Source organism: Oryza brachyantha, chromosome 9 (assembly GCF_000231095.2).
Source record: "Oryza brachyantha chromosome 9, ObraRS2, whole genome shotgun sequence".
Classification (NCBI taxonomy): domain Eukaryota; kingdom Viridiplantae; phylum Streptophyta; class Magnoliopsida; order Poales; family Poaceae; genus Oryza; species Oryza brachyantha.
The window spans coordinates 13255449-13268643 of NC_023171.2; the positions used below are offsets into that span (position 1 = coordinate 13255449).

Below are 13195 nucleotides of genomic sequence, written 5' to 3' on the forward strand. Positions count from 1 at the left end.
AAATCTTGAGACGAATCTTTTGAGCCTAATTAGCTCATGATTAGCCATAAGTGTTATAGTAACCAACCTATGCTAATGACGGATTAATTAGGCTCAAAAGATTCGTCTCGCGGTTTCTAGGCTAGCCGTGAAATTCGTTTTTTCATTCGTGTCCAAAAACCTCTTCCGACATCCGATCAAACATTTGACATGACACTTCTCCCAAAAAATTTCTCGATCTAAACACCACCTTAGCTACTTGATTCTGCTTCCAATATTCTAATAGTTTCGATACTATACACGTTGGCATTACTGTTTTTGGATGCCATAATAGTTTACTTCAATCCGAAACAATTTCAGTATTTTTCCGATCCACTCGGACATTATTGATGGTGATCATTTGGAATTTCAACAAAAATACAAAACAAAGTATTTGCAAATGAAAAATAATTTTAAATAAAACTTTTACATATATGTTCTTAACGATAAAAAGCAAAATGTCAGTAAAATATGGTAAGAAAACCTCCTAATCAATGTTAAATTTAAGCCGTTAATTTAAAATTTAACTTATACATATAAGCATAAGTAAAAAAATAATTTAAGTGTCGCCCCAATATTTAGTGCTTCCTGCAAGGAATATGCGTCGTAGCTGACAACACCCGGCAGTAAAATGCTTTCGTCATTGCTGATTTATGGTGAGTGACGACATTATCGACATATGATATGCAGTATCATCTTAACAACTGTAACTCAGAAGTGACTAATACAAAACGTCGTAACGTATGATCTTTCGTATTATTCAAAAAATTTAGTACAAATATAAAATATGACAAGTTGTGTTTAAAGTTTTTTATAATAAAATAAGTCACAAGCAAAATAAATAATATTTTCATAATTTTTTAAATAAGACAAATAGTCAAACATTATAAACAAAAAATAGAACATCTTACGTTATAAAACGAAGGTAGTATTTCAATATACATCCCATAGACATTGGCGGCACACTCGCATAGTATGCAGTAAGCAGTAATGCAGTACGCCGCTTTGTGTGCAAAGCAAATTTTCAAGAACGGTCGACTTAGTAAGATCATCTTAGAAAATATAATCATTTCTAGACATACTTTAAATCGATTGAGTGTGGAAATGATTTACACATATAGTAATTAAGTCCACTATAATGGAAATGTCATATTTTTGTAGGCCTTTCATATAGGTGGATAATTGGCTCCATCGTCTCAACAGATATATTTTAGTTAGTTGTTACTGTCTTCATTTTAAAACAATTGACCATTTCGGTTAAAACTTTTGTCCCAAAATAAATAACTGTTTTATTAATACTTAAAAAGAGAGAAACTAGGTTAAATAGTGGCATGCACAATTATTACACATGTTTCTATCACTTATTTTGGATCATAGGAAATATTTACTAGTGACAGTAAGACCGCGTGCAACTTTAATTATGGATTTTGGGTTTCACGGACACATTTCCTAGCTTATAAATAACAAGTAGTGTGTGGGATGGCAAATCGACCACTGGCCGGCAGAAACTTGTTGGATAGATGAGACATAACTTGGAGACGAAGATGATTGTCATGTACTCTGTTCGTTCTCTGTTCGTTCTGAAATGTACTATTTCTAAAACTATGCAAATAGATTATAAGAAAATATGTGAGAATCATTGGAGAAAAAAATATGATTGGGTGAGAAGAGAATATATGTGAGAAAATTAATTTTTTTTATAATGACTGTGATCGGTTGAAATAATGTGGCAGGCTGAAAAATAGTTTCATTTAGAAAAAAAGGGTGGGTGTTATAAATAACTTTGTTTTAGGATGGATGGAGGGAGTCAATAACTTCCTTTTCAATTGTCAAAACCAGTGGTTCTTCGATCTCTCTGATCCTTCCCTTTTTTTTTTCTTTTGACAAAGAGAGTCTTTCTTGCTTTCAGAAAAGCTAGTCCTTCAAGATGATACGGCACGGCATCTATCATTAATTCAATCATGCATGGGCTGCAGCCAGGATTGGTTGATTGAGGTTAAATTTGGTCTAATGTTTATAAAATTAGTAGCCACCAATTAAGTTACATGCCCGAAAATAGTAAACTGTTGAATTGCACATATTTTTGGACCAAATCTACTAGCTGAACTTAACTACTTTCCAACAATCTATATGTGTAATTATACCATGTCTATATGGGCTTTTACAAAGTTTTATTGAAAATGGGAAAAACTGTAGAAATTCTGAAATCCGCAGGTATCAAACTATCAACCATCTTACAAAATTTGAGGTTCGGAATTGATATACAAAAAGAGAAACAAAACAAATCAAATCAAATCAGTAATGAATAACACCAACACACTATCCTAGCCAAAATTTGTTTCTTTATGTGTGGTGTGTGGACTGAATTCAAGGTTGTAGGCTCGTGGAGTTATATACAATATTATAACATATGCTATGAAATTTTTTAGATTTTTTCTACTATCAGACTATATACAAGAGACATGTGTATGGTGCTTAAGTTGGAAAATGGACTTTTCCACCTTTGAATACATACATAATTGTGCTGAATAAAATGTGGGTTATGTGCACTAATGAATTTACCATTGATGTATGTTTTTATTATAACATTTATACAACTACATATTTTTTCAAAAGTTCGCGAATTTATATCCCAAACGCTCTACATATTTTCTTAATAAAAATATATAAATAAAAATCCCAATAATATGGTATACGAACCCATCTACATATTTGGTCGGTATTTCTGGTCCAAACTATATATTGATTCCTCCCTAACACCGGCATGGTTGTCATTACTCATTAGTTTGATTGTTAATCTGTTTCCGCATCTAATAATTTAACAGTTCCGATGTCTCGTTCGCCGTCGCCATTACCATTTTGAAGTGGTATAGGAAAACCGTCTATTCCGACAGATATCTCTCACCGATGAATACTCAAATAAGTGTACATATATACTTCTCTCTAAAAATGTTGCTTCGTTTCACGTTATAAAATATTTTTTTTCTAGATTCACTTATAAACAAATATACATTATATATAATATATAGCAGTATTCATATAAATTAAGGAAAATCTAATTATTTTATAATGTAAAATGGAGATAATATTTATAGAGTTTAAATGTGTTTGAAAAATATAGATATTTCTTTATCTACTGAGTCCTTCCCTATCTCAACCATATCCCATTTAACTTCTCGCTATTCTCCCTTTTATGAACCAACTAAAATATAAAAACTAGCTATTCTTTATCTACTCAATTATCATTCAACTTGATTCTCTTTCTTAATTTTTACATAAACCTTCACGAATAATTATATTTTAGGACGGGAATAGCGAGTGTCAGTGCTCGTGGCAAGTGCGTACGTCATCGCTGAGAGCAGATCCGGTCGTCATCGCTGACACGGTGGCACTATCACACCGACATTTCGGTCGATCGACCGACGTGCCGCCACCCACCGGAAAGCACGGCGCCGCGTCCGCTACGTGTCCGTTTGCGGCGACACACGAGGACGACATGTCGACAGCTCGGATGGGCACGTCGGACGGATGGAACGCGTCATCGTGGGCTTCGTGACAGAGATGGGTCATGGCATGGGTGTCCATCTCGGACAAGTTCTCTTTCTTTCCAGAGCGACAGATTCTTCAGGATCTTTTTCTTTCTTGTTTCGAGAAATTTCTAGGCCTTGAAAGATGATTACGGCAAAGGTGTCAATCAATCATGCATGGGATGGAGGAGGTCTCAACCATGATTGATTGGGGTTAATTTTGGTGTGAATAAAACTAGTAATCCTCAAATATGACTAGTTTTGGTTATGTATCCAAACAAGGATACATCTAAATACATAGCTAAAAGTTATTATCTTTGTAAGCATGCATACTCTTGTGAAAGTTACAACCTCCATTTTATGATAAAAGATTTTTGTCCAGATTTACATGGATACTAATATATATATATAATCAAATATACATTAATATATAAATAAAATTAGACATGGCCAAAATATTTTATAGTATTAAATTAATGGAGCATATGTTTTCGGATAGATACAGTACTACACACTGTGCCGAGTTGGCACATCTCTTTTGCAACAATCTATTTTGGCTCAGTTTGATAAAAGAAAGAAAGTATTACTTCCCTCTTGTACCAACTAGGAAAGCATATAGCCTGGCGATTGGTGTCAAATTATAGTGTGACTATACATACATGGGCAGTAGTATTGCACAATTATAGTGGATAATAAAAGTGACCTACCATATATAGAAGGGAGTAAGGTGACATTACAATTATATTTACTAAACAGCTGTATAACTCTCAAATAGAGTAAAAATATGGAGTATGAAAGTAATCCAAAAATTTCAGCATCGACACTAATAATAACCGAAAATTCATAATCTTCCTTATATTCCATAACAATTATCAGTGCTTCTATTCAGCTAATAATATTATTAGTATCGTCTAAATTCATATTGATGCTAATATATCTGGACACACGGACACATACATACAATAAAAAAATAAAAAATCTTAATAAACAAGGGTGAGTATATCTCCATATATACAATAAAACCACTTAGCATGCGAAAAGTAGGAAAAAATTTGTACAACCTCTCAGTACAGCTATTGCGTATGACTGAACGAGGCACACGTGCCCCAGGTGCAACCTGTTCTTCCAATGATTGTGTCATGAGCTTCTTCTATATAAAGCACCAGGAGCTCCTCGTCGTCTTTCTCATACTCCAATTGGTAAGCCAAGAAGAGAGAGAGAGAGATCGAGAAGCCAGCCATGGTGGTGCACTCCGGCGAGCAAAGCGTCCACATTGTCCTCGTGCCCTACCCCTCCCAGGGCCACATCAACCCGGTGCTCCAGTTCGGCAAGCGGCTCGCCGCGCACGCCGGCGTCCGGTGCACCGTCGCCGTGACGCGGTTCGTCGCCGGCTCGACCACGCCGTCCCGTCTGGGGTCGGTGCACGTCGCCGTGTTCTCGGACGGCTGCGACGAGGGCGGCCCCGCCGAGCTCGGCGGCCACCGGGGCCCCTACTTCGAGCGGCTGGAGCAGGCCGGGTCGGTGACGCTGGACGCGCTCCTCCGGGAGGAGGCGGCTCTGGGGCGTCCGGCGACGGTGGTGGTGCACGACACGTTCATGCCGTGGGTGCCGGCGCTGGCGCGGCGGCACGGCGCGGCGTGCGCAGCGTTCTTGACGCAGACGTGCGCCGTTGACGTCGTGTACACGCACGCCCGCGCGGGGCGCCTCGCGGTGCCGGTGAGGGAAGGGGATGGGCCGCTCCGGCTGCCCGGGCTGCCGGCGCAGCTCGACGTGGACGACGTGCCGACGTTCTTGGCCGCCCACGACACGCACCACCCGTCCATGCGTGCGCTGCTGATGAACCAGTTCGCCGGCCTGGAGAGCGTGGACCACGTCTTCGTCAACTCGTTCTACGAGCTGGAGCCACAGGAGGCGGCGTACATGGCGGCGACGTGGGGCGCGAAGACGGTCGGGCCGACCGTGCCGTCGGCGTACCTCGACAACCGCCTTCCCGACGACGCGTCGTACGGCTTCCACCTCCACACGCCGATGACGGCGGAGTGCCGGGAGTGGCTGGACGCCCAGCCGGCGGGCTCCGTCGTATACGCCTCGTTCGGCAGCATCGCGGCGCCGGGGCCGGAGCAGATGGCCGAGGTCGCGGAGGGCCTCTACAGCAGCGGCAGCCCCTTCCTCTGGGTCGTCCGCGCCACGGAGACGGGCAAGCTCCCGGAGGGGTTCGCCGCCAAGGTGAAGAAGACGGCGAAGCGCGGGCTGATCGTGCCGTGGTGCCCGCAGCTGGAGGTGCTGGCGCACCCGGCCGTCGGGTGCTTCGTGACGCACTGCGGGTGGAACTCCACCGTGGAGGCGCTGAGCGCCGGCGTGCCGATGGTGGCGGTGCCGCAGTGGTCGGACCAGACGACGAACGCCAAGTACATCTCGGACGTGTGGCGCGTCGGCGTGCGGGCGCGGCCGGACGGCGGCGAGGGGGTGGTGAGGAAGGAGGAGGTGGAGCGGCGCGTGAGGGAGGTGATGGAAGGGGAGAGGTGCAAGGAGTACATGAGGAACGCGGCGAGCTGGAGCGGCAAGGCGAGGAGCGCCATGGGCGAAGGTGGCAGCTCGGACAGGAACATCGCCGAGTTCCTGTCCAGGTACATGCTGCGCCATGGGATTGGGACCAGATGATATGCTATAATAGTATTGCGATCTGGAATTCATTTGGGTGAGATTGATCGGCTGTCTGAATTTGGAAACTGTTCATGCTCCATATTGTTGCAAATAATAAATGCTACTTATGCACCGGTATGGAGGTTGAGTTGGGTTATGTTGACATGCCATTCTGAAACATAAATATCCTGCTTGGATTTACTACATTTTGCAATACAGAGCCATTTCAGTCCAAAAAAAAAAAAATTCACTCTTAGATTTTTTTTCTGTTTTCTCCCCTCTTTTTCTTCAATTGTATTTTTTAATGTTATCTGATTGTTCATAGACACACAAACTTGATCGTACAAACTTCACCTCATAAGAAAACTTGCTTATCAGCGAAAACTTAAATTTTAAAACTTAATTTTAGACTATGCTTATTTTTCATACTTTTTAAAATCGCTAAGAAAGCTTTTATAAAAATTTATATACCAACATTTTTTTATAAGTTTTTAATACTGCTGACGTTCTTCTTATTAAAAAATATGCAATTGTTAATTATTTTACTATTATTTAATATTACTGAAAGAACTTATAATATAAATATTTATATAAAATTTTTAAATAAAATAAATGATCAGTAGATCAAAAACCAACTACTTTTAACTATATGAGTAGAAAATAAGCTGTCTGGCTTACGGTATGATATGATAACTGAGCAGCAGCATTAGAGTCGGCCCACTCCTTGGAGAAATTTGGCCCTACGACACCCACGAGGCCACAACTCCATAAGGCTTCGGGCGATGGCGCATTTTGGGCCGGCCCACCGTCTCCCCAAACGCCGCCCACTTGCGCCAGCGAAAGGGCCCGTCTCCCACGCGTCGACACGTGTACACTACTGACACACGCTGCTGATCCACGTGCATGCCAGCGTGGATGTCCCAGAAGAATGTCGCTGAACTGACACAACCCTGACAAAATTGCTGCAGCATTTGTTGGGTACAGGCAAGAAGAGCCAAGGGCGAAGGCGGCAGCTCGGACAACAACATCGTCGAGTTCCTCGCCAAAATTGGACCGAAGATTTGAGCCATTGAGACTGACAGAGCCGTCAGCTATCATATTTCTCTCGGTTAATTGTTCGAGCTTCATGTTTGCCGTTGCAATAAGCCAGTAAGAATCAGTTCAGTATGGTTAGTTATTCTATGGCATAGTTAACAAGACTAAGGAACAAAGCCAGATGAGTTTCATTAAGATAAAACTCCTCCCTTATCTAATAAAACTCATATATTTAATAACCATGTCAAGTTAGCACTTTTACTGATATGACACTTTATTTAATATGCACAACCTCTCATAAAACAAACATGGAGACTGATCTAATATAGCCGACAATGGTACTATGAGGGATTGTGTGTCGGACTAGATGCTCATAGGCTTCATGCGTCTCACATAGAGCTCTTGGCCGACGCGATGTTAAACTCACCGCTAATCAAGACCTCAGGGTGATAGCATGGAGGAGAGAAGGGATTAGTAAGGGTGAAGAGATTCTCTCGATGAGGCCTACTTATTTTTTTTAGTTAACTATAGTGCCAATAGACGGCATGTCAGATGAAAATCATATAACACACCACGTTGGACGAAACTGTTATTGAAGAGATTTACTTCGATCCAACAAAAACGATTTGATAGCTGAGCAGGATGAACATTGCTAGATCCAACGATCAGAAACGATTCGGTATCATGAGGTACCGGGAGATACTTTTTATGGACCGGAGAAAATCTCGTATTGAAAATACCGCGGAACTGTGGAAGTAACGTGAATGGTTTTGATAGTTGAAGGACTCCCCTTATTATCTGGTTTTGTGGCTAAGGGAGCGAAACTAAACTCTGGCAATACTTTGAGGGACTAATAGTAGACATTTTTTCCGATCAAACAAGCAGTGGGGCGTAGGAATCCCACGCAAGACCATATTGACTTGGGCTTTGGACTCTAGAACAGCGGTGGGCGTGGCGTGGCATGGCATAGGGTGGCTCCACCCGCTTTGGTCTTATCGCTACCATGAATGCCCTTCAACCTTGTCACCGACGAGTAGGTCCCACCAGACCCACCCTCTCTCTTCCCCCTTCCTCCCCGGCGGATCCGTCTTCTTCGACTCCGGCCGCCGCCGTTGTTCTTTCTCTTGACCGGAGAAAGAGCACTTCGGCTCTGATCCGTGCGGTGCAAATTGCCCGCTAGTCACGCATTAACCTCCCTTGATTGATGCGCGAGGAACAATGGGCGCCCACGATTTTACCCTTCTTGAGATCGATGCTCAAGCAAATTCAATGACTCCCGTTTAAAATTTTGGTCCTCTTGACGGTCAACAATTGCTACCGATCACCATCTGGGCGCGTTCAAGAGAGTATTTACGTTCTAAATAAATATGTCTTTTTTTGCGCTCACGCTTTCTAAACTATTAAATATATTAAATGATATGTCTTTTGCTAAAAATATTTATATAAAAGTTAATTTAATTAATCTATTTTAAGTTTATAATAACTATAATATCTAATTAATCATATACTAATGATGTTTATCGTTTTATGTGCGTCATTAATTCCAACTAACAACTCCTCTCGAACGAGCCCAGAGGTAAGCTGTTCGGACTGTTCCTTTTGTGTGCTCTTGATCCTACAAATGCAATACTGCAGCGCAACAGTGGCAATTCACGCGTAGTAATCAGTACACAATCAACTGACAGTAGCTAAAGTATTTTCTTTGTTCGGCGGTATAGATCAAGAGAACATACTTTTCACGTTCCTCTTTTCACTTTTTCTTTTATTTATAAACCAAAATTTAAAATTTTAACCTTAAATTAAGAGTTGGTTTTAAAGTTTTTTATCATATGAGATGTTTTTTTCTGCAAAACAACCGTTTTTCTCTCTCCTATGCTCTCTTTTCCACGTCAGCGAGCATGCATCGATAGAGACGACAATGAGAGCCCTTTGTATGTGTCCTTATATTATTATACAGTGGAAATAGTTACTTCCTCTATTTTCTTTATTTAATCCCATTAACTTTTATATTTATATTTGATCATTTGTCTTATTTAAAAAGTTTATTTCCCTACTATTTCTCGATTTTCTAAGTATATTTCTCGAATTTTAAATAGTGTGTTTTCTGCAAAAGATTTATATATATAAATTCATCATTTTACCTTATTAGAGCATCGTTTCAATCCTTAATTAGCTTTAAAAATTTATATAATTTTTTATCTTTTACCAAAAGAACATAGCCCATGTAATCCATCCGGCACCAAGCAACATCGCTACGAAGACATCATGAGAGAGGACATACTTCCTAAGCACGTTGATGAAGAGGTCACACTACTTGGCATAGTTAGAGGAGGTGATGTTGAGGACGATCGGCACTAATGGCTTGATGTTAACGACAGCCACAGCTTGTGGCACGAAAGTGTCACCACAGGGGGCAGCAAGCAATCTAGATTCTCATTTTAGAAAAGGTACAGAAATATACAGTAAAATGAGTCTATAGTAATGTGTATGTTCGCCGATACGGTAGCGATCGATCTCGACCGTTCTTCGTGAATCGGATAACTGAAAATATCCTAAAAGTCACGACACTATTTATATCTGACTTTTGGCAACGTTAGACAATCATTCAGGCAGCAAGGCATGCCTCCTCCTAACATATGGGCCTCCTTTCTCAGGATGCTCTCAACTTGGCCATGGTGACAGGTGATGGGGACAGCAGGTGACGTATATGGTTAGGTCGTTGTCTAGGGATGAACTTATTGGATACATTGAGAGCGAAATAATTACTCAATATGTGATAATTGGTTAAATGAAAGAGACATTGTGATGTGTCGACGTAATCTCAGTATATCTCAATGGCATACGTACGTACATGCACGTGTATATGTGTGTATATATATAGACACACACGGGAGATTAGAAAGGAGGTCTACCATGATAACATAGTAATTATAGTCTAATAAATTAACCTTCTTTATATTGACGCTCAACCAAAATCGTTTTATGTTCAGTAGTACTCTCTGCTGATAATAAAACTAATCTAGATCATTTTTTTCTAATTCAATAGACTAGATCTATTAATTTATAATACCACGTGAGCTAATACTAGTAGAATATTTTTTACTGTCAGTAGAAATCTATATTAATGGTCAATATTATTATACCAAATACACCACTGAAAAGCATTGTAGTCAAGCTCAAACTTTTTACTCCCTTTTACAAAATTTCCTTAAAAGGAATTTGGTCTCCTTATTGCTGGTATCCTTAATTCCCAAATGGTACTCACAATCGAATTTGTTTCTGGAATCCTAGTCTTATTGATCATCCATCTGCCACCCCCAAAGTTTTTTATCGGTTTATCAAACGTACACATTTGAAATAGCTTGATAAACTGGTCAAATATATAATCAAAATCAAAATAAAATTCGAAATTTAGCAAAATCAGTCCGGATTTTGTTGATTATTATTTTTTTAACAGACCAGCCAACGCTGGCTTTTATTTAAGAAGGAGAGAGTTTATTTACATGATTTTGTTGATTATCGATGAAAGGGTGTTTTGTATTTGCCACCACATTTTGAATCACTGTTACTTGCTCCCTTCATCGCATGAAAACTTTATTATCCCATAAAGATTTTATCTTTAAACAATTACATTTGAATTCACAAAAGTACGAAATAAATACATTGAAGTATATAGTTTTTGAAAAAATAATTGATATTTAATTTTTTTTAAGTTCTATATTGGTTGATATGGACAAAAATGAAGTCCTTTACTGCAAAGCTGATATTCATAGCTAGATTAATGGATTGACAATCTCTTGAGTTTATATAAAGAGATTTGCTCCCGTCTAAAAAAAATACCTCATAATACTAGTAACTCACGGTACTAAATAGTTTTTTATCGTTTGATTTAACGATGCTTATCCTACTTAGCTGAATCTAATAATAAAAAATAATTTAATAACGTGAGATACCGATACCTCGAGATACTTTTTATGAGATGAAAGAAATCTCTTCTATAAATGCAGTACTTCAGCGCACCAGTGCAAGACACGAGCTTTGATAGCACAACAATGGCAGATTCGGATGGCAGCGTCCACGTGCTACTCCTCTCATACCCGGCCCAAGGCCACGTCAACCCGCTGCTCCAGTTCGGCAAGCGGCTGGCCGTCCGCCGCGGCGTCCGGTGCACCCTCGCCGTGACGCGGTCCGTGCTCAGCTCCTCCTGCCGCGCGCCGTCACCCGGCGACGCCGCCGTCCGCGTCGCCGCCTACTCCGACGGCTGCGACGCCCACGGCTACGACGAGCTCGGCGACGAGGGGGCCTACCTGTCCCGCCTCGAGTCGGCCGGCTCGGCCACGCTGGACGAGCTCCTCCGCGGCGAGTCCGGCGAGGGGCGGCCGGTGCACGTCGTCGTCTACGACGCGTTCCTGCCGTGGGCGCCGCGCGTGGCGCGGCGGCACGGCGTGGCGGCGTGCGCGGCGTTCTTCACGCAGGCGTGCGTGGTGAACTTGGCGTACGCGCACGCGTGGGCCGGCAGGGTGGAGCTGCCTCTGCCCACGACGGCGCCGGCGCCGCCGCTGCCCGGCGTGCCGGCGGAGCTCGAGCCGGCCGAGTTCCCCTCGTTCCTCACCTCGCCGGCCGCCGGCCGCTCCGCTTACCTCGATCTGCTGCTGCAGCAGTGCCAGGGCCTCGAGGTGGCTGACCATGTCCTCGTCAACTCCTTCCACGAGCTGCAGCCAAAGGTGACATCTTGAAGCTTAATGCGATAATGCGATCTTAAGCTTCGTGTTAAGCAGCGAAGCGCCTAAGCTAGTGTGAGATTAAACCTGACAGGAAGCAGAGTACATGGCGGCGACGTGGGGCGCGAAGACGGTGGGGCCGACCGTGCCGTCGGCGTACCTCGACAAGCGGCTGCCGGACGACGTGTCGTACGGCTTCAACGTCCACGCGCCGATGACGGCGGAGAGCAAGGCGTGGCTGGACGCGAGGCCGGCGAGCTCCGTCGTGTACGTGTCCTTCGGCAGCCTCGCCACGCCGGGCGCGGCGCAGATGGCCGAGCTGGCCGACGGGCTCCGCGACAGCGGCAGGCTCTTCCTCTGGGTGGTCAGGTCGTCGGAGACGCACAAGATGCCGGAGGACTTTGCCGGCAAGGTGGCGGCGGAGGCGGGGAGGGGGCTCATCGTGACGTGGAGCCCGCAGCTGGAGGTGCTGGCGCACCCGGCCGTCGGTTGCTTCGTGACGCACTGCGGGTGGAACTCCACCGTGGAGGCGCTGAGCGCCGGCGTGCCGATGGTGGCGGTGCCGCAGTGGTCGGACCAGCCGACGAACGCCAAGTACGTCGAGGACGTGTGGCGCGTCGGCGTGCGGGGGTGGCCCGACGGCGAGGGCGTGATGAGGAAGGAGGAGGTGGAGAGGTGCGTGAGGGAGGTGATGGAAGGGGAGAGGAGCAAGGAGTACAGGAAGAACGCGGCGGGGTGGAGCGCCAAGGCGAGGAGCGCCATGAGCGAAGGTGGCAGCTCCGACACAAACATTTCCGAGTTTCTCAGCAAAATCTTAGTAGCATCTGCCAGAACATGATGAATTTTTTTTAGAGGTGGATGTCTCCACATGAAATGAAATCTGCCTTATGAATTTGAAGAATGCAATTATCAGGGCTCCAGCCCTCTGAATCGTAAATATCTTCATCTAAGAAAAACTTCTTGCTTTGAGCTTCTCTGCCGCTTCCATAATATCTGGCTGCCTCCTTCCGATTTAGATCCTCTCTCTTAAATCATTGACTTTGTTATCAATTCATTATGCTAAAGGTCCACGTGTTTGACTTATTATTTCATGCAACAGCAGGTTGTAATCGGTGTACTATGTTGCAAAACTACAAAAGAAACATAAGTATTTTATTAGAATTGCGTAGGAACTATTTCAATTCCTATGTTCGTTAGTTTTCAGTTTCTAAGGGAGGTGTTACGAATACGGTAGCCATCGTGGTGTGTTTT

General features: G+C 43.2%; 2 protein-coding genes across 2 annotated transcripts; both read left to right on the forward strand.

Annotated features, from left to right (window-relative positions):
* The first annotated feature begins 4690 nt into the window (after positions 1-4690).
* Positions 4691-6417, forward strand: LOC102702215 (UDP-glycosyltransferase 79-like). Its single transcript, XM_015841119.2, has one exon. The coding sequence runs from the start codon at positions 4785-4787 to the stop codon at positions 6204-6206; it is 1422 nt and encodes a 473-aa protein (XP_015696605.2). The 5' UTR covers positions 4691-4784; the 3' UTR covers positions 6207-6417.
* Positions 6418-11275: 4858 nt separating this feature from the next.
* On the forward strand, positions 11276-12842 carry LOC102702496 (UDP-glucosyltransferase UGT13248-like). The gene is made up of 2 exons (XM_040527847.1): positions 11276-11947; positions 12039-12842. The coding sequence occupies exons 1-2, from the start codon at positions 11276-11278 to the stop codon at positions 12780-12782; spliced, it is 1416 nt and encodes a 471-aa protein (XP_040383781.1). The 3' UTR covers positions 12783-12842.
* Positions 12843-13195: the final 353 nt, after the last annotated feature.